At 38.0% G+C, this 19,153-nt stretch overlaps 2 protein-coding genes across 3 annotated transcripts; one reads left to right on the forward strand and one right to left on the reverse strand.

The window, feature by feature from the left end:
* Positions 1–17: 17 nt before the first annotated feature.
* On the reverse strand, positions 18–10,452 carry letmd1 (LETM1 domain containing 1). Of its 2 annotated transcripts, none has more exons than XM_067593057.1 (9): positions 10,307–10,452; positions 7,950–8,104; positions 6,391–6,506; positions 4,963–5,045; positions 4,630–4,816; positions 2,722–2,823; positions 2,454–2,606; positions 2,262–2,358; positions 18–1,735 (listed from the first exon to the last, which is right to left on the reverse strand). In XM_067593057.1, the coding sequence occupies exons 1-9, from the start codon at positions 10,420–10,422 to the stop codon at positions 1,659–1,661; spliced, it is 1,086 nt and encodes a 361-aa protein (XP_067449158.1). In that variant the 5' UTR covers positions 10,423–10,452; the 3' UTR covers positions 18–1,658. The 2 variants fall into 2 exon arrangements, with proteins under 2 accessions (XP_067449158.1, XP_067449157.1); XM_067593056.1 differs by having other exon boundaries at positions 6,391–6,515.
* Positions 10,453–11,882: 1,430 nt separating this feature from the next.
* On the forward strand, positions 11,883–17,417 carry zgc:56699 (uncharacterized protein LOC405758 homolog). The gene is made up of 7 exons (XM_067593059.1): positions 11,883–11,992; positions 12,939–13,063; positions 13,150–13,256; positions 15,403–15,529; positions 15,623–15,700; positions 16,861–16,918; positions 17,025–17,417. The coding sequence occupies exons 2-7, from the start codon at positions 12,979–12,981 to the stop codon at positions 17,104–17,106; spliced, it is 537 nt and encodes a 178-aa protein (XP_067449160.1). The 5' UTR covers positions 11,883–11,992; positions 12,939–12,978; the 3' UTR covers positions 17,107–17,417.
* Positions 17,418–19,153: the final 1,736 nt, after the last annotated feature.

Genomic DNA, 19,153 nt, shown 5'->3' on the forward strand with positions numbered 1-19,153 from the left:
AATCAGGGAAAAGAAACTCACCATTAGGTATTTATTTCAGACACAGTCCCATTACAGTGTATATAATATGGCACAGCAACACATTCAAAGCCTGTTGAGCAAAAAAAAATTATATATATAAAAAAGAAAAATCTTAAACAGAATATAATTTTGCAACTCATATCTCCAACGTTACGTGCCTCTCCTTGCGAAAGGCACAGGAAGCTTATGACATTTCCTATTTTACACTTTACAACACAAATGACAGCGCAAGGGATGCGCAGTTCCTTTCTGTAGCATCGACCTGCAGCAGGAAAACAAAAAGAAAAAGCTTGAATGAAATTTCGTGCTGCGGTATGGTCTGAACTGGGATAAGTTCATGTCATTTTTAAGCTCCCAAAGCAAGAAAACATCAAGTAAACAATAACGTAAAGTGCCATCACGACTCTCTTCAGACAGCTTGTACCTGCTGTGCTGCATCCCAAACAGGTTTATGAGGATAATAATCATCATTTGCAGAAAGTTCAGCTTCTCACCACACACAAGATTGAATGTCTTTGCAATTAAATAATTTTTTTTCAATCTATTTAGGATCAATCAACATTTTTTCTTTCTTTTAAAAAAGGTGCTTTCACTACTGATTTGTTGTTTTTTTTTTTCAATGACGACCAGCTGTTCAGCATTTTACTAAACTATTTCCTTCCCTCTAGACAGTTGCCACAAAATTCCTCCTTCACACGTTATCTACAATTCTTTCTGCATGATCCGGCATCGTTGATGTTAAAAGAAATAAGTGCAGAATACAAAGTGAGGTTTCAAGTACAAGAAAATACAGTACGTGTTTGATGAGAACATGTTAATTAACACATTAACACACCCATGTAAAAGCTCTTTTATCTGTATTTTTTTTTTTTTTCATGAATGGAATGTGTCGGAACAATTGCACCATTCCTCGAGCAAGATATGAACAGACCATGAACTACCGCTGAACTCTGACTAAAGAATATCCTCTTTGTTTCCCTGCTTGTCTTTATTAGCTGTGTAATGTTGTGCTAGCTTAGAAGTAAACAGATGACCAGTCTGTGCCTTTTTTTGTTTTTTAAAGTGGTAACAAGCTTGAGATACAGCGACAGGCAATAATGAAATTACCTCGACGTCACCACTAAATATTGTCCAGTGCATCACAATTTAAATCCCTCAGGAGGGTTGGAGCTTTATGCTGCTAGATATGAGAACTACACCGAGCAAGTTTTCTAAGTTATAACATCTTCTAACAGTGTTTTATCAACCTGATGTATGAAGCGGAGTTCTATCCATCTAATTAAGACACTGTTCACATTATATTTGCAAATGAAATCTGTTAACTTAGTGTTTAGTCAGTGGTATCAGTCACTTCATATTAGTGAGGATGTTTGCAGCTAACACGAGAGCTTTAATTGGCAAAAGGAGATTTTTTTTTGTTTTTTTTGTTTTTTTTAACAATGGATGAGATCTTTTTTCTTTACTGCAGACCTGCTTTGAGTTTTAGGTTCTTAAGTCTAAACCTGAAAATCTTGCCAAGAACAGCTCTAAAATGTTTTTTCCTTAGCAAAAAAGATGTTGACAACTTATAGGAAGTTGTGCTGCGCAGTGCACGAAACAGAACATAATCGCAAAAGCACATTGCTTCAGGCTTCCTGTCAGTGGCGGTTGGGACCGTTGGGGTAGTTGGCAGAGAGCAATACAATGCTGTGCAGGAGCAGTGACACCTCAGATTCTGCAAAAGAAGGCATGAAGATAGTTTAACACTTTAGCGAATACGTTTTGTCACTTTCATGGTGAGAATCAGAGGAGAAGATCAATACTTCATGTGTGTAAGATGAATATGAAGCAACACCTAGCAGCCACTTAGCTTAGCATAAAGACTGGACATCTGCAATTACCACCTGGGAAAACCACAAATTGTACTTTTTAAACTTTGTTTTTGGTACAAATTAAACAGACAAGATATAACATGTTAATTAGTGAGCTGTACAATAGCTGGTAGACTGAATTTGTTACCTTTGGGCAGAGCTGGGCGAGTTGTTTACCCCTATTTCCAGTCTAAGCTAAGCTAACCGGCTGCTAGCTGTGGATTCATATTTAACAGACATAAGAGTGATATTGATCTTCTCATCTAACTCTCAGCAAGAAATCAAATAAGGATATTTTTCAAAATGTTGAAGTTCTTTAAATGTTAGACAAAACAGTCATGTGAGCAGGATATGAAGTCACAAAATTACTGTACATCAAAATGAAAATACCTTTTAAAGAGGAGGACACCTGAAGCCACTGGGATAACCACTCACGGCACTGGTTAGGGCTAAGACTATCAGAATTGAGACCCCTCAGATAACAAGCCTAGAAAGAGGAAAATATGATGCATTTGTAAACACAGAGAAATGTGGGTTCATCATAAATCATCACAACATATGAAATCGTGCAGAGCAACTGACATGTTTGAGTTCAGAGTCACTCAGCTGGTGAGCGCCCAGCCGGCTGAGGGCGCGGTCCAGCCAGAGCAGCTCCAGGGCGTGGCTGTTCAGCCGATGGCGAATCAGGAAACCCGGGAGGCGAGGCGTCAGGAAGAGCAGGGGGCTGATGTGTCTCTGGTGGAAGAAAAGAAAGAATGAAGAGCCAAGTTCACCGAGCTTTTTCTGCATTTCATATCAGGTGAATGAGCAGCGTTTGTTTGTTAGTGACGAGTGGAAGACTTTTACTGACCATGTGATTCACTCTCATCCTCTTTACACCCAGAGGGGGTCCAGCAAACACGTGTCGAACAGCAAGGATTTCAGACACTTGAGGGTTTCCTCCACTTTGCACCTGAATATACACAGAAAGCAGCTTATTGCAACACTGGATACAGGTTTGACCACTTATACTAGACTACTGATCACAGATAAATACTGGTTTCACACAAGATCCAGCTGTGCAAATACAGTTCTATACAGCCACGACTGTATAGACGTGTGGTATATCTTTGCTTAAGTCACTTTACACTGAAGATTCAACATAGTGGAAGAGGCAGAAGACCTGAGGCCAACAACGCTGTGAGAGTCATTCAAACCAACATGCACTCTGAAGAGCCCACACAGTGTACATTAAATAATCTAGAGCCACAAAGATTGGTTGATTAGTTGATCAACAGTAAATGAATTGGGAACTATTTTGATAGTGGATTAAACATTATAGTCATTATTTAAGAAAAAATACATGAAATTTGCTGGTTTCAGCTTCTGAATGTGTTGATTTGATGTTTTTTTGTCTTTGTCAAGCATGATAATAAACTGATATCTTTGAGTTTTAGACTGTGGGTCGGACAAAACAGGAAGTCTGAAGACATCAGCTTTGACTTTAGTAAATTATAACAGCCATCTTTTACTATTTTTGAAATTTATTGGACCAAATGATTAATTGTTTCATTGAGAATAATCAGCGGATTAATCATTAATGAAGTTATCATTAGTCGCAGCCCTAAAAGTCTCAGCAACTGCAATAAATAAATATCACAGCATGATGATTTGTTTGGTCAATAAACTTGACAAGTCAATATAATATTTTTTATTATTATTTTATCTCTATATATATTGGTTAATATTTTATCTCACATTCGCTGTTACAGACGGATAGTGATTTTATTCAGGAAACAAGATGTGATCCATAAAACATCATTTAGGACTCATTGCTGTAAGATAGGATACTTTGAATACAGCCCCTGGTGTCTGTCAGGTAATTCATAAATTTGGGTTATTTATATGTAGAGCTGCAACGTTTAGTCAATTAATTGATTGGTCGATCAACAGAAAATTAATTGGCAACTATTTTGATAATCGAATAATTGTTTCTGTGATTTTTCAGGCAAAAAAGACAAATATTCTCTGGTTTCAGCTTCTCAGATGTGAGGAATTGCTGCTTTTCTTTGTCATATCTGACAGTAAATTAAAAATCTCTAGGTTCTGGACTCTTAAAGACATCACGGCGGGCTCTGAGAGATCATGGAAATTATGCAATTTGATCACCATTTTTAAACATTTTATACAGAGATCAATCAATCAAATCTGGAAAATAATCAGATTAATCAACAATGAAAACAATCATCAGTTGCCGTCCTGTTTATATGAACAAATGAATGAGTTTTATTTTTGTGTCTGGCCGTTTACATCCATCCCTCATGGAGGAAATTATTCAGACACATTAATCAACAACAAACCAAATGTCCCAGCATTTAGACTCACCAGCATCTAACAACACAACACATTTACATCATCCAAATATGAAAAGCCTACACACAAGATAACAATAGAACAATAGAAATAAAACAACCACAGCCCCCTCGAACACAAACATAATATACAAATTTAAACAAACACAACCCAAACAAAACAAATACTACACATGCATCTGTTCATGTCAAACATTGTATATCTGATCCTGTTCGTAAATAAATACTCTAATAATAGATCGTGCATGAGGTGTGGATACCTCATGCAAAATGCATCGTTGATGATTTATGATTGAGGAGTGAGATTTATAGCTGAGAGGACTAGAACAGATGGCAAACAGTGTAAAAGGAGAAAACTAAAAATAACACCGCTGAGTATTTACCTCCTCATAATACACTATTCTTACCTTAGCACACAAGTCCTTAAGGCGACCCTGCAGCTGACCGTCTTCGACCCGGCCGCTCGTATACTCGAGCCCTTTGAGCACCGGCCTGTGCTGCTTCGCCCTGAAGGAATGATACACACCCCGAAACTCCACCTGCTGCCTGGGAGTCCAGAAATGACGGATCAGGAGCTGGCGGGGGAAAAAGTACCTGGCGGTGAACAGGGAAAGATGGTAACAGAGAGAGAGGAGAGACACATGGAGTGATGGGGAAAAATATGTATCAGTGAGGCTATCAATCGTTTCAGAACGCTTTGCTGGATATGAATCAAAGATGGTTATTTTAAAGTAACTCACATCAAGACAAAGACCAGGTAGTTGGCGAAGGGAGGGATAGAGATCATCACCAGAGGAATGGCCTTAATCACGTCTCTGCGAAACTGTGAAGTAAATGTTAAAGTAAAGCTGATATCAAATAACAAACTTAACAGACCAGAAATGAAACAACGGCAAGGTATTAGATTAAAAATAACTCCCACAAAGGCACTAATTAATTAGATTTAATCTGTTATGTATGTGATCTTTAATCAGTAATGAACAATTCTGCAGAAGTGTTGAGGATTATGTCCCGATCTGGAGATGCACTGTTCATTCCTGCATTTAAAAGATGTTACATGTAGTTTTAAACATCAAGACATTATGAAATTAATTATTATACTTTAGTATGATTGTCATTAACAGATAAGACCTCAGTCAATCCGATTGGTCACCTTTATCTTACAAAAATAGAATTGGAAGTGCAAATTTATCGGACAAATTAAGCCTAATTTACCGTACGGTCTGTTGCTAAGAGGATATTTCTTTTTTTCCAAGTCAAAGTTTCCTCTTTCTCTTTTGCTTTACTGTGGATGTGATTGATATGTTCAAGGTGTCACTGCTGTGAAAAATGTAGAACCTGCTGTCTTGTTTTACCCTGAAATAAAAACCTTCCTTTATGTCTGTTATATATTAACATCCTCAAATCTTTTGTTAAATGTTGGACTCTTATTAGGCATGGACTTTGGTGTAGGAAGTCGACACTTTAGTGATTGAAAAATTAATCATAAATGAACAAGTACAGGTTCAGGTTTTCAGGTTCAGTCTTTCTTAATACAACCCTCACAAAATCTAAAAGCAGTAAATTGAAAGAGTTATTGGTCACTGTAATCATTAATCCTCTTTATATATGAAGCAATCCCTCATCAGCACAAGTTCAATGTGTTGTTGTTTTGTGCAACAATGGACTTTAAGTTCAGCCGAAGCTAATATAAGGCGTCAACGGGTGTCTTCACAGTCACAGTCTTTCCAGTATGAAATTCAACTTGAAAAACTGTTAGAGGCCTTCTATAACCTGACCTGGTGTACACAGCAGATGCTACCAGATCATTTTATTTGTGTTTCAGAATGATTGAGAGAATAATGTTTTGATGATAAACTGCTCAGAGTGTTTTGGAAACTTTGTTATCATCTCAGTGTGTCTTAAAAACATAAAATGTAATTTTTTGCCTCAATATCTGGATATGAATGTGATAAAATTTGACTTATATGATGGTATAATAGGATATGGTTTCTTACAGTTACACTAAGAGTGAGTATATAGTTTGTGAGAACCATTAATAATAAATATGTTACGCCAAGCAGCAGAGGCATGTTATATTTCACTCAGCTATAAAAAGACAAGTAACTTTTGAAACAAGCTCATATGTGTGTCAAATACCCGTCCTGTGTGTGTGTGAGGAGACTCACCTGTCTGAGTTTCTCCATGTCCCTGTAGGGTAAATCCTGGACCCGCAGTCTTTCACTGGCCATTTTTATTTTTATCCTCTTCACATCTTTGGCGTCTTGGAAAAGTAGCTTGAATCCTAGAGTGACTCAATGTTAAAAATAATGTTAATGAAGTTAAAATTTTGAAGATGCACTTACATCCGTAGGACAAAGTGCCACGCACACACACACACGCCCACGCACGCACCAATGACAGAGGAGCTGCCATGCTATATGCCGGCCTGCCAGCAGGAACGATTAAGGTTCAGGCTCAAGAACTCCTAAAAAGGTGAACAGGGGGAGTCGGGGAATTTAACCAGCGACCCCCCTCCTGAGCCACAGCCGTCTCGTCCTGTAGAGTCCTATGTAAAGGTTTGGACACTCTTTGAGTTTTTGTACAGTGTGTGATGCCACAAAATGATGAAATTAATTCAATTTGGTTCATTTAACTAAAATTTGATCTGAGTTATACATTGCATTTACATCAGAATTTTAAAAAAAAATCACACAGAGTGCCATTTTTGTAGAGTCTACTCGGTCATATTTGTTTTCAAATTAAAACATGTTTTTTGGAAACAAGTGGAAATTCTGTTCATAGATGGATGAATTGACTTCAATGTAAAAATGAACTAGGATTATTCATTAATATTAAAAAAATGGAAAATAAATACAACAGTGCATTAATACACTGTGGCTTGAAATACTGGTTTGAATACAGAATTTGATTACCTGAATTCGAAGATGAATATTTACTTTTTTACTGATTGATAGCTTGAGATGAAAAAGTACATTTTCTGGATGATATTGTGAAAAGATTAGATGCTCTGTTAAATCTACATTTATCTCAATTTTGTTAATTATAATTTTGAAGTGTGATTTTTATATATATGGTGATTTATTGGTCATATGATGAATCAGCGAAATGTATATAAGGGAAATGGAAGCGGTCTCTGGCACCACCCTGATGAAGGCGAGTTAGCTGAAGACGTTTGGTGAATAAATAAATCATAGTGTGCTGGAGATGAGTTGTGTGACTTGTTTTAATTCTGATGGACTTGCATTGAAGCTCACACTGGTCTGCACCTCACTGTGTGTATTAAAACAGAACATCGACATACATTTCCTTTACACCAAATTCACAGGAAACATATCTTTCTTTTAATGAAGTTAATACAATTCAATTAAATGGAAAATATGATGTACAGTAGCTGAGAAAGTAACTCTACTCTTTAAGTGCTCCATATGTACCGTATCTGTGTCTGTATCTGTACCGTCAACATGATCATTCTTTGAAACTTGAGGAGTTGGACTCCTGAACTTCAAAGTTGGCATTGTGCTTGTGTTTCTAAAATTAAATCCAATCTTTCTACATCCTGAAATACATTTACATTCACTTTAAAATTGAACTGATAAAAAAACTGTAGTTATAAAATAATCAGTGCCCAGTTTTAAGGAAATAAAAATATCTAATGCAAGCTGAAACCTTTACAAAATATCTACAGTACAAAGCAATAGAGTATCAAAGATATTAGTGTTCCTACCTTCAACAAAAGTGTGGTAGAGCTGATAAAAGCGGGGAAATCTTCTTTTGAGGAAACCTTCATATTTGACATTTGCCCACTGGAGCCTGGAGGCGACATATCGACCGATACCTCGCCTAACTTTGGACGATGAGTAGTGTCTACACAGGGACAAACTGTAAAAAAGAAGAGGTGAATATGAATAACTTAACTCCTCATAACATGAATTCTATCTTTAAAATATCCAGGTTTGAAATCATCTTTACACCTCTGTCCCCTGACCATGGTATAGACAGCTTGATGTTGGATATTAAGAAATTCAGCCCAGTTAATTCTCAATAACTTATATTTTACTACAAGAGATGGGTCATATTGCATGAAACCTATCTAAAAACTGGGGGTTGTGTATGTAGTGGGAGGAGGCCCAGATGAAAGAAAGCTGGTTTGACAAGTCTGGGACAAAAGGTCTGGAAACTACTGAGATAAGATCAGGCTGTAAGAGCTCATTGGGCCATATTTCATGACCTGGTGGTACATCTCAAGGTTTCTGGGTCAGTAAGTGAGGAGTGTCTACTGAGAAAATGTAAGGTGCCCTTTTGTAAATCCACTTGGACAGGCAGCTCAACATGTGGTCAATTCAAAATAGATCATGACTGTGAACATTTTAAACTCAAACTGAAACAGTTTTTAAAGAGGGATCAGTCATGTAGTCATGAGCGACCTGGTGCTTGTTGTTTTATGAAACTTTTATGCTACGTTTGTTTGTGAGTTGTTTGTGTTGCTTTGTTGTTGAGTTTCGTGTTGTAATGTACAGTAGGGTCCAAAAGATAAAAGACAAAAGATACTTCTATCTTGCATTTGTTTCAAATGTAATATTATTTTTGACAGTGCTCCAAAGAGCTTCCTGAGATATCACAGAATGATTGGCTTTCTCAGTCTTCAGGTGCCTCCTTAAATGTTCAGTGGGCTTGAGGTCAGGCGACTTTGGAGGAAAGTCCATGACAGTCAGGACTCCTTAGTCTTCTCTGGTCTTTCAGTAGTTCTTGCAAAGCTTTGAGGTGTGTTTGGGGTCATTATCCTGCTGCAGTATGAATCCTTCTCCACAAAAACGCAAAGCAGAGCATGTCTCTGAAGAATGAAGTGGTACTTCTCCTTGGTCAAGATGGAGTCAATTCGGTGCAGGTGTCCATCTTCAGAGTAGGCAAAACAGGCCTTCAGACTTTAATATCCCCACCACCATGTTTCACTGTGGGTTTGATACACTCCGGTTTCATTCTCTCTCCTGTTCGTCTCCTTACATACACCCTTCTGTTACTGCCATAAATCTCAAACATGGATTTTGACATGCTGGTATTTCTTAGTCCACCCCAAGCGTTTGGCCTTGTTTCCCCTCCTAAGAAGTGGTTTAGAAACTGCTACTCATCCTCTGAGACCACTATAAGGCAAACTTCTTTTGCTGATTGGAGTCTTGCGTTCATTATTTAGCAAATTCTGTATCTGTGAAGAAGTTGCTTTTCTATCTCTCAGGGAACTAAGCTTGATGTATTGATCTTCTGATGGTGTAATCACTTTTGGTCTGCCTGATTGTGCTTTCGATATATATTATCCAGTTTCTGCAAAGTGCTTTAGTGTGCCATGCACTGCCCACTTAGAAACCTTTTGTCTAGTCATGATTTGACGCTGAGAAAGCCACCATATATGGATGCCATGTATCACAATGCTACTTAGTACGCAATGATCTGCTGGAAACTTGAGACACAGCCATATTTATAACAGGTGAACACTGGCTTGCAAGTTGACCTCCAGATTTAACATGTCTAAGTATAGTGGGATTTTGATCTGGACCTGGTTTGATGTAATCTGGGTGGGGAAAAGCAGTGAAATCGCCCTTTTTTCTGTTATCATAAGCAAAATACAAGATTCACAAATCTGAAAATGGGTTTAAACAGTGTGAAGGCTTTTGCTACGATGTCTAACACTTTTCACACGTGTAAGTGGTAAAATTAAATGAGAATTAGACACTAAATATCATTCTTCATGCTTCCCTTGACTTTCCCCTTATTACGCCTTAATCAGACGTTAACGTCAGCGCCCTGTTGTTTGGATATATTTATTAAAGACACAAACACTAGACAGATTTATACTGAGCGTGTTTCGAAACGGCAGTGCAAAATACCATAATTTAAGTAGCCTATAAACTGGACAACTCCTGTTAAATCATGTGTTAGTTTACTTTATTTTTTAATAAAACGTAAAGATAAGTTGAAGCAGTTATCTAGATCAACAGCTAGCTTAGCTTAGCAAGGATTCAAGAGAGATGCGAGCAAAACAACGTGACAACTCGCGGACGAATGAACCTCAGAGAGTTTTAGACATACCTGGACTGACGGGACACGCAGGGAGAATAAAGGCCATTTGTTATTCTGTTCGCCCTGAGACCACATAGTCGGATCAAAGACAAACGGCTGCACAGGCTGGAACAGGACAGCGCCATGTTTCCGCCTAGTTACCGTAATGACGCGCATGTACCGCAAAACCAATAGCCGACCTGTTACCGTAATACCTGCTGTGTGCATAAACCAGATGTCAGAGAACAACTTCGTTATTTAGTGGACGGACAAAGTTGTTGTCAGTATAAAAACAGTTATGTTATATTGTTGAATTTACTGTGTATCTGTGTGTACCAGTATGTAGGTTATATAGTTGTAACCCACTCAAAATAGCTTATAATCAGGGGTGAGCCTATTTCCAGTCTTTTTCTCAACTGCAATAGCTATTTTAATCCAGCAGAGGGCAGTGGTGGCGAACTCTCGTAAATGCAAAAAAACATCAAGAGCACCTCTCGTTGAGAGAGTAGAATGAGACAGAGGAATGGTAGCAGGCAGAAAGGATATGAACCACACAGAGTAGAAAATATAAATGCATGGTAAAAAGTTAAAGGACGAGTGTATAGGTGCAGTTTGCAACCCCTCACCCTAACCCTCCCCGTCCAAGTATGTAGGAGAACCTACAGTGGCCACAATACTCGTGACAAACCTGTGAGGCCCTCTCTTAAGCCAGTGTTTGGTTTGTCCGTTCTGGGCTATTGTAAAAACATGACGTTGCAACATGGCAGGCTCCATTGAAAGGGGACCTGCTCCTCATGTTGATATAATGGATATAAAGGGCTCATTCTAAGGTAACAAAAACACAATGATTCCTATTTTCAGGTGATTGTACACTAATGTGAACATACTTGTGAATATTATATTGCATTTCTGCAAATAGATCCCCTTAAATCTTACACACTGGTCTTTAAGTATATCTATCTTTCTATCTATCTTACAAAACATTTGATGTTGCATAACTGGATTTTGGAAACAGCAATCATCATTTTTCACCATTTTCTGACATTTTTATGGACCAAACAACTAACTGATGAATTGAAAAAATAAACAACAGACTAATCAATAATGAAAATAATTGTTAGTTGCAGTTATGTTATTGTTTTGGTTGAATTTTTTTTAGTCTATTAGCCTACATTTATGTGTCATGTACCACAATGTACAAAAAACATTAATGTCATACAAGGAGAAGAAATATATTGTACCAGATTTAGCTACTAGCTAATTTCCATTAGCAGTTTTTTTTGTTTTTTAAACTTTTATTTCTTTTTAAAGGGTATCGTGGTCAAGATATATAGGCAGTAACAGTAATTTAGAACAGATCATTATTAGCTTATTTAGCTACTTGCAGTTTCACATTATGAATATTTTTCCTGCCTATATCAAACACTTTTTTCACACGGGAAATGTAAACTAAAGGTCAACTTGAATAATACGTATTATTTCACCGATTTTAATTAAGAAAAAGCGGATAAAGAGAAATTCGTTGTTCGAACCATGGATGTATAAAGAGAACAGTGGTTCGAACAGGGAGTCACGTGATTTCGCGCGAAGACGGTGAGGGGGCGGAGCTACGAAGAAGTATCGCACTTTAAACGCTAGTTTTCAGCCGCCATCGAACCACAGAAGAAGAAGTGGTCATTCGCTGGTCACGAGCAAAAAGCAGACGGGGCACCGAAGGTCCATGAAAACGCTAATTCTTGTGATAACACTACATTTTTACAAAATGCATTTAAAGCACTTGTTAAAAACTTCAGAGCTGTCAAACTGTAGTCTTTTGAAGATGTTACTTAGCTTTGTTTTCAGGCGACTTGCCAAATTTTTGCTAGCTAACTTGGCTGCAGGCCAAAAGTGGAAAAAAAAAAAACACTTGGCTGCAGGCCAACTTTACCTGTACGCGCTACTTTAGGGCATGTTTGACTGCTTCATTTTGACAGTTAGTTCGAGGAGTGTTGTTAGAAATTGTGCCTTTTGTTACCCGTGAATCGCCTTAAAATGTAGCTGAAATTTAAATGTAAACGTGTTCCTTTGGGCCTAATGCCATCCAGGTGAAACTGGACCGCATGCTGTGTTGGAAACTTAAAAAAAGTTGATTGCATTGTGGAGTAAAAAACAAAACAATAATGTGCTTCTTAATTCACATTTTGAAGTTGATTCATAGACGGCGGCGTCAACATTTAACTACAAAATGTAGTTAATGAATTGTTGCGAAATCTTAAAATAAATTTAGACTGCTACCATTTCTTAACTTCTTATTAGTTTTCTCTCAGGCCAGGGTGCTCAAAACACGTTTCTAGATTATTTTCTAATTCATTCTCTCTAAAAACGTCTGAAAATAAGTAGACAATGTTTTTTTTGTTTGTTTGTTTTGTGGTTTTTTCTGGTGCCTACATCAGCGCGCAAACACCTTTTTTAGGTGACACAAAATGTGAGACACCTGTGATGTTACCTGCAGAGTTTGTAATTAATCCTGCACACACATGATGTGATGGATTGTCGTGGCTCTGCATCTTTTAAATGCTGTATGTGCATCTAGCAACCTGTCATAAGTTGTTGCTATATTTTATGTACTATATTGTTTTTTTGCATTCCATTTTAACCATATTTGTATCTTTGACATTCCCAGTTGACCAGCTGGTGTGTCGCTCATTAAATCCCAGCTAGAGATGGCGACCACCATCAGATTTGGAACCACCAGTAGTCCTTGCACCACCGCTGCTGCAGAGCGAGCACAGTTGGCAGAGGAAATGGGTAAACTGAAGTTATTCTTCCTCATTTTCAACAACAAAGGTTATTATGGACAGGATGTATTTATTTGTTGTTCTCTAATTTTAAAGATGGAAAAGGGAACTGTGACCCTGACAAACTTCTGCAATGCCCCTTTGACAAGAACCACCAGATCCGGGCCTGCCGCTTCCCTTACCATCTTATTAAGTGCAGGAAGGTGAGTTGAGCGCTTGTTTATTGTAGCTTACACTAGAAGTTATGGAAAAATATTGTGAAATTAACAGCTAGAGAATTACATTGAATCGGAGTGTTAGGGACGTGTGTGTAACATGTAGAGCAGTGTTTTTCAGTCCTGGTCCTGGGGCACCACTGCCCTGCAGGTTTTCCTGCTCCAACACACCTGATTCAAATGAATTGATTGTTATCAGACTTCTGCAGAGCTTGACGACACGCTGATCATTTGAATCATCTAAAACATGTAGGGCAGGGATGCCCCAGGACCAGGATTGAAAAAACACTGATGTAGAGCTGCAACGATTAGTTGATTAATCAATTAGGTGCCAACTATTAATTAATCACAAACTATTTTGATATCGGTCAATCGTTTTGAGCCTTTTTTTCTTTTTCTTTTTTTTTCCAAATTCTCTGTTTCCAGCTTCTCAAATGTGACTATTTTCTGGTTTCTTTAGTCTTCTATAACAGAAAACTGAATATCTTTGGGTTGTGGGCTGTTGTGGACAAAACAAGACATTTTAAGACGTCACGTTAGGCTCTGGAAAACGGTGACAATAACAACAACAGTGACAGATTAATTGATGAAAATAAGTGTTAGTTGCAGCCCTAGTATCATGCATTAGTTAAAATTAGTCAGAAGTTAGTTAGTTAAAATAAACTTTGGTGCTTTTTATACAGTCCAGTATTAAGTTTAAGTACACATAGCTAAAATTATTGCCGTCTAACACAGCAGCACTGCAATAAGTTTATTTCATTTAGCTGTATCTAATAAACTGGCTGCTGATTGTATGTCTGTATTTTCTGCCTTTGTCATTATTGCTGTTCATAGCTGTTTGTCATGTTGAGATTGAAAGTTGATTCTTGACCTTGTAAATAGTAAAAAACAATCACCACAAAGTCAGTTTAGTAGCTTTTTTTGAAGCTTTCAGTCATATCACCTGATCTTCCTCAGTAAGTAAAGTTTGCTCAGTTGTCATGGAAATGTAGAAATGTTTCAGAGGACTTCATAAGAAGAAACCAGTGTTCCTCTTCTGCCTTGAAATTCAGTTTGGGGCTCTGCTTTTATGAAAATAAATGTCTTTATTCTCCATAATTAAAAATCGACCCAAAATCACTGAATGTGTTGATTTTCTTTTTTTAAGATACATTTATTCACAGTCAGTAGGCTCACAAATTCATCTGTGTGCTGCCTGCGGTAACTATTGAGACACCTCAAGGACTTCTTGTCTATTTTGACTCAAAAAGACTTTTTGAAACTAAGACTTGATACTGTGTCCAAGGAGGAGAGTCTTCAACCTTGAAGCCTTTTCATATCCTAAAAGTGAAACACTTCAACTTGAATGTAAAGCTCACATTTGTGGAGCTTATATAACCGTCACCTACTCTCACGCTCTCCTGTCGGGCGCTTGAAGCAGTCAGAATGATTTTCTCTGAGTTTTCAGATGTTTTGAGCTCTTCATCATGACCTTCTGTGACAGTGGCAATTCACAAGGATTTTACAGATGATTTGGTCCCGATTGTGTAGAAAAGACACGGTATCGATTTGTTCTCACTTGTCAGAAATACGTCCTGCAAAACACTTTATATGAGCCGTCAAACTCCAGTACAACTAACTGGGTTTACTAAACACTGACAAACTCTAAAAGACACACTATAAACAGACTTGAAGAAACTGGCTAACATGGCAAGGTTGAGACTCCAAACAATCCATAACGCAACACCTAGACTCTCTATTCAAAAAGAATATCTGCTGTTGTGTGATTATAAGAACCATCTTTTTCCAAAAACGTAATTTCCAGGCAATTGAAAACTGTCTTGGAGCAACATCAGCGTCAAAGTTTGATGATAGTTTTGCTGTCTTGATTGTGTTATATATGTTTCTGGTTGTTAGTCAGATCTGATGTAGCCACAGAAAACAAACGTCGCTGGGTGACTTTCGCAGCAGTAACTGCTCACTGTCCAGATTCTTTCACCCACTACTAAGCTCCTTTCTGACAGATATCTTAGTGTGTTGTAACAGGTCAAACGGACGACTTGGTGCTGATTTTTAGAAACCCTCTGAATATAATCACCCTCTTGGCTCGACTGACTGTCAGTTTAAATGTTGAATTTGTGTCTCGCTGACGTAGAATCATCCAAAACTGGCCAGTGAGCTGAAAACCTGCCCTTTCAACGCTCGCCACCTGGTCCCCAAGCACGAGCTGACACACCACACCGAAACCTGCGAGGACAGAATATCTGTGGACACTGAGCACGGTGAGATTATCACCGGATTGCCTTTGTTTACCTCGCGGATTATAAATGATGATCTGTGTTTCTTGAGTTGGGTTATGTTCTGTTTTTTTACAGGTCAAAGCACAAATGGACTCAGGCAGGTCCCAGTCAGCACCTGGGTCAACCCGGACATGACTGAGGACTGGGACAAAGGTGAGATTATAAACTTCAACAGGAAAAGTGTGAAGGTAGTTCAAGCTTTTAAACGGAAATAAGTTGTTGCATTTCAGTATTCAGATTTATTAAACAGTTGTTTTTTTCCAGCACAGATTGTCAAATGTTCATCCACTGAATATTTGAAGATTCTGTACACAAACACTTGAATGTGCTTACTCGCACTAAGTATCGGCATGTTTTGCAATGTTTTTTTAAAAGTTGAAACAGGATGTTGGGGTAAAAGTAATGAAAATACTGTCTGCTTGTGGGCTGAATAGTCCTGCAATCAGTCTAAATGTTTCTTTTTTTTCGACCTAGCAGCACCTCTAAAGTTCACAAATTTACATGTTCTATCTCATTTGTTTCATCTTGTCAAATACCAAAAGGAAAAAACTACAAGTTGTGGTTTTAAACTGGCTTGTGTTGCATGACTGTTTCTCGGTCAGGTTCAGTGACTCCCTGGAGTCTTTGACTTTTGTCTGGCAACAAGTAGAAACTCAGAAAGTCACGGAGATTTTGTTCCAGCACATAACTTCCCGTAAAATGTTGATGTGTTGATTTGATTTTCTTTTTTCTCCTGCTTCATGCTTTAACAAAATATAATGTGTTTGATTAGTGAGCTTCAGAGGTGCTGGTAGGCGTGTTTTGTTACCTGTAGACAAGCGGTTTTCCACTTGTTTCCAGTCTTTATGCTAAGATAACCGGCTGCCGGTGTTGGATTCATATTCAACTGACTGACATGAGAGTGGTATCGATCTTCTTTTAACTCTTAACTCTCAGCAAGAAAGTAAACAAGCGTATTTCCCAAAATGTTAAAGTATTTCTTTAAATATTAGACAAAATAGACATGATGAGGATGAAATCGCAAAATTCCAAAAATACTGTATATAAAAATGGAAATACCTTTTCAACGAGGAGGACACCTGAAACATGAATGAACATTAGACAGAGCCAGGTCAGCTGTTGCCGGTCTTTATGCTAAGCTAAGCTAACTGGCTGCTGGCCGTAGCTTCATATTTACCATACTAAAGCAAAATATCCAAAGCGATATACTCACAATATTTAACATTCATCTTCCATGATGTACTTTGAACACACTGATTTCCACTGCAGTGTCTGTAAAGGTAACAGAGTTTTTTTTTTTTTTTGTCTTGCAGAGGCTGATGATAGCGCTGTTCCGTTTGTGTGGGGTATAAATACGGTCTTGAATCAGAAGTAAGTGGTCTCTGCTCCACCACCAGTCTGCCTCAGCTCTTCATCACTCACCTGTGCACGTTTTCTTTGTTGTTTTAACTCTTGCTTTGTCTTGTTTCTCCTGCAGACCCGAGGCAAGGCCCACCAACCATCTCAGTCCCAGTTTTAGAACGCCCAATACCCTCCCATGGTCGGGTTATAACCCATAATTGGCTCACATTGTACATCCTAATAGAAGCTTTATCTGAGCCTGCTGTATTTTATTTACTTCTTTTTAAAAGTGTTCTTAATAGGTGCCGACCACTTTTTTAAGTTTTAAATTTGCAATTGTATCTAAAATCTCCCCGCCCCCTCATTTTTAGTCACCTGGCACTGTGTCTTGCAGAGAATAACAACAGTTAAGTGGCAAATACACATGCACCTCTATTTGTTCTGTATTATCTCGCATTTCCCCGGTCGCAACAACAAATGGCATCAGTTGAACATGGCTTGCTTGTTTATATTAAAAGTTTTGAAATAATTTTGCGTGTTGACACCTTTTTGGATCGAGGCACCGATGTAGTTTTTGGAAGTGCAGGTTACAATCGGTACTTAAGCACTGCATACAGTATCGGCTGATGTTGCTTTGGTCCTGTTTAGTTTAGTTTTTAGTTTTTGTTGATATTGTCAGAAAGGTGATAATTCTACCTCTTGTCCATCCCAGGTGGGCAAAATATTAGGAACACTTGAACTTAATGCACTCCAGTACACCCACTATGACTTCAACAATAAACATAGCAGAATTATCACCTTTCTGACAATGTCAACAAAATGCATAAGCTTTGTAAATGTAGACTTTATAGCTGTGTACACAAGTAAAGCACAAGTATTTGTTATAGTGACTGCACACTCAGCCCATAAATATATATGATCAAGGATCTTTCATGAACACTAATAAGACTGAAATGTTCTACTTTGCAATAAGATACAGTGTGGAAACTACAGTTCATACACTAGTTAATGATGGCATATGTGTAAAATAAAGAAATACACTGGAGAAACACTAGAAATGCTTGAGAAAATCATTTTTAAAAAATAAAAAGTATACTAATGAAGAATAAATGAAACATTTTAATAGAAAACCATGAAGGAGAAAAAAGAGAAGAAAATAGAGAGGAAGGTAGGAAAAAACATGCAATATCAGTGATAATAATCAATGAATTAGGTGTCAGATTCTTATATTTTATAATAAACATGTCTTTGAGTAAAGTTAATCTTCAGGACGTTATCCCAGAACAAGGAAGCAGCTGTGTAAAGATGTTAGCTGTGTCGTCGTTTGGCCTCTGGATGGCAGTACTGGCTAGTTTTTTTTACTTGTGGTGCAGCCTAAACTCTGCTCTGACATAACCGCTATCTCAACCTCCCAGAACTCTTGAAACTCAATACCTTTCATTGGATTATCTCATTTTGATTTACGCAGCTCCTCTGGTTATCAAACATTTTTAATGTGGGAGCTTTTCATGCACAAAGTACAAACATTTCCATTAACTTTTATGTTATGTTCAGGAAACGCCCCAGGTGAAAGCTGCAGGAGTAGAGGCTCAGAGGGACTAGTGTCAGGATAACTCCAGTGTGAGGGCCGCCTGCCAGCGCACTGTCATATCTAAGTGGCATTATTGATTTCATGTGATGACTGTCTATTTTTGTTGTGGCTATTATTGGAAGTGTTCAGACAGACACTGTGCTGCCCTGTCACCATCTGTAAGGATGAGATATGATTCTTCAGAGTACGTGCAACCTCTATAGCCTATATACGGGTTCCTCAGGTCTATCGAGGAACCACTTCCGCTCAGATGTGCTCTATATCTGTTACTATACAGAGAGTTTACTGTATGACATACAGGAGCTTGTTTTAGTTTTGAACTTTTGAACTTGTCATGGATGAGGCTTAAATGTCAGATCTTCCTCTATAAAAAACGAACCCAGTGATGTTATTTGGCACTCAGCCGAGCCCACACCTGGGTCATACCTGTGAGAAAATGCCAGTAAGATCTGATGCAGCCAATTGAATATGGGAGAAGGACTCCAGCTGTCATGGAGCCAGTGATATAAATAGCTCTGAAGATGTTCTCTGATTTCTATATACAGTCAGTGGGTGTTCATCTCTGGAATCCATCCTGGGAATATTTTTAGAATATTTTTTGAGTATCTCAACATGGAGAAACGGGCAGAAATGTATTTCATCCAGTCTGCTGGCATCTTGGCAGACATAGGCGA

Source organism: Thunnus thynnus, chromosome 6 (assembly GCF_963924715.1).
Source record: "Thunnus thynnus chromosome 6, fThuThy2.1, whole genome shotgun sequence".
NCBI lineage: Eukaryota > Metazoa > Chordata > Actinopteri > Scombriformes > Scombridae > Thunnus > Thunnus thynnus.

Excerpts from the sequence above, each read along its gene's own strand:
- letmd1 (XM_067593056.1), bottom strand. The coding sequence starts at position 10,422 with ATGGCGCTGTCCTGTTCCAGCCTGTGCAGCCGTTTGTCTTTGATCCGA. Across the intron at positions 2,824-4,629 it reads TTAAGGACTTGTGTGCTAAG|GTGCAAAGTGGAGGAAACCC; the intron begins GTAAGAATAGTG and ends GTGTATATTCAG. Across the intron at positions 2,359-2,453 it reads GTGACTCTGAACTCAAACAT|GCTTGTTATCTGAGGGGTCT; the intron begins GTCAGTTGCTCT and ends TCCTCTTTCTAG.
- zgc:56699 (XM_067593059.1), top strand. The coding sequence starts at position 12,979 with ATGGCGACCACCATCAGATTTGGAACCACCAGTAGTCCTTGCACCACC. Across the intron at positions 13,257-15,402 it reads ATCTTATTAAGTGCAGGAAG|AATCATCCAAAACTGGCCAG; the intron begins GTGAGTTGAGCG and ends TCGCTGACGTAG. Across the intron at positions 15,530-15,622 it reads ATCTGTGGACACTGAGCACG|GTCAAAGCACAAATGGACTC; the intron begins GTGAGATTATCA and ends GTTTTTTTACAG.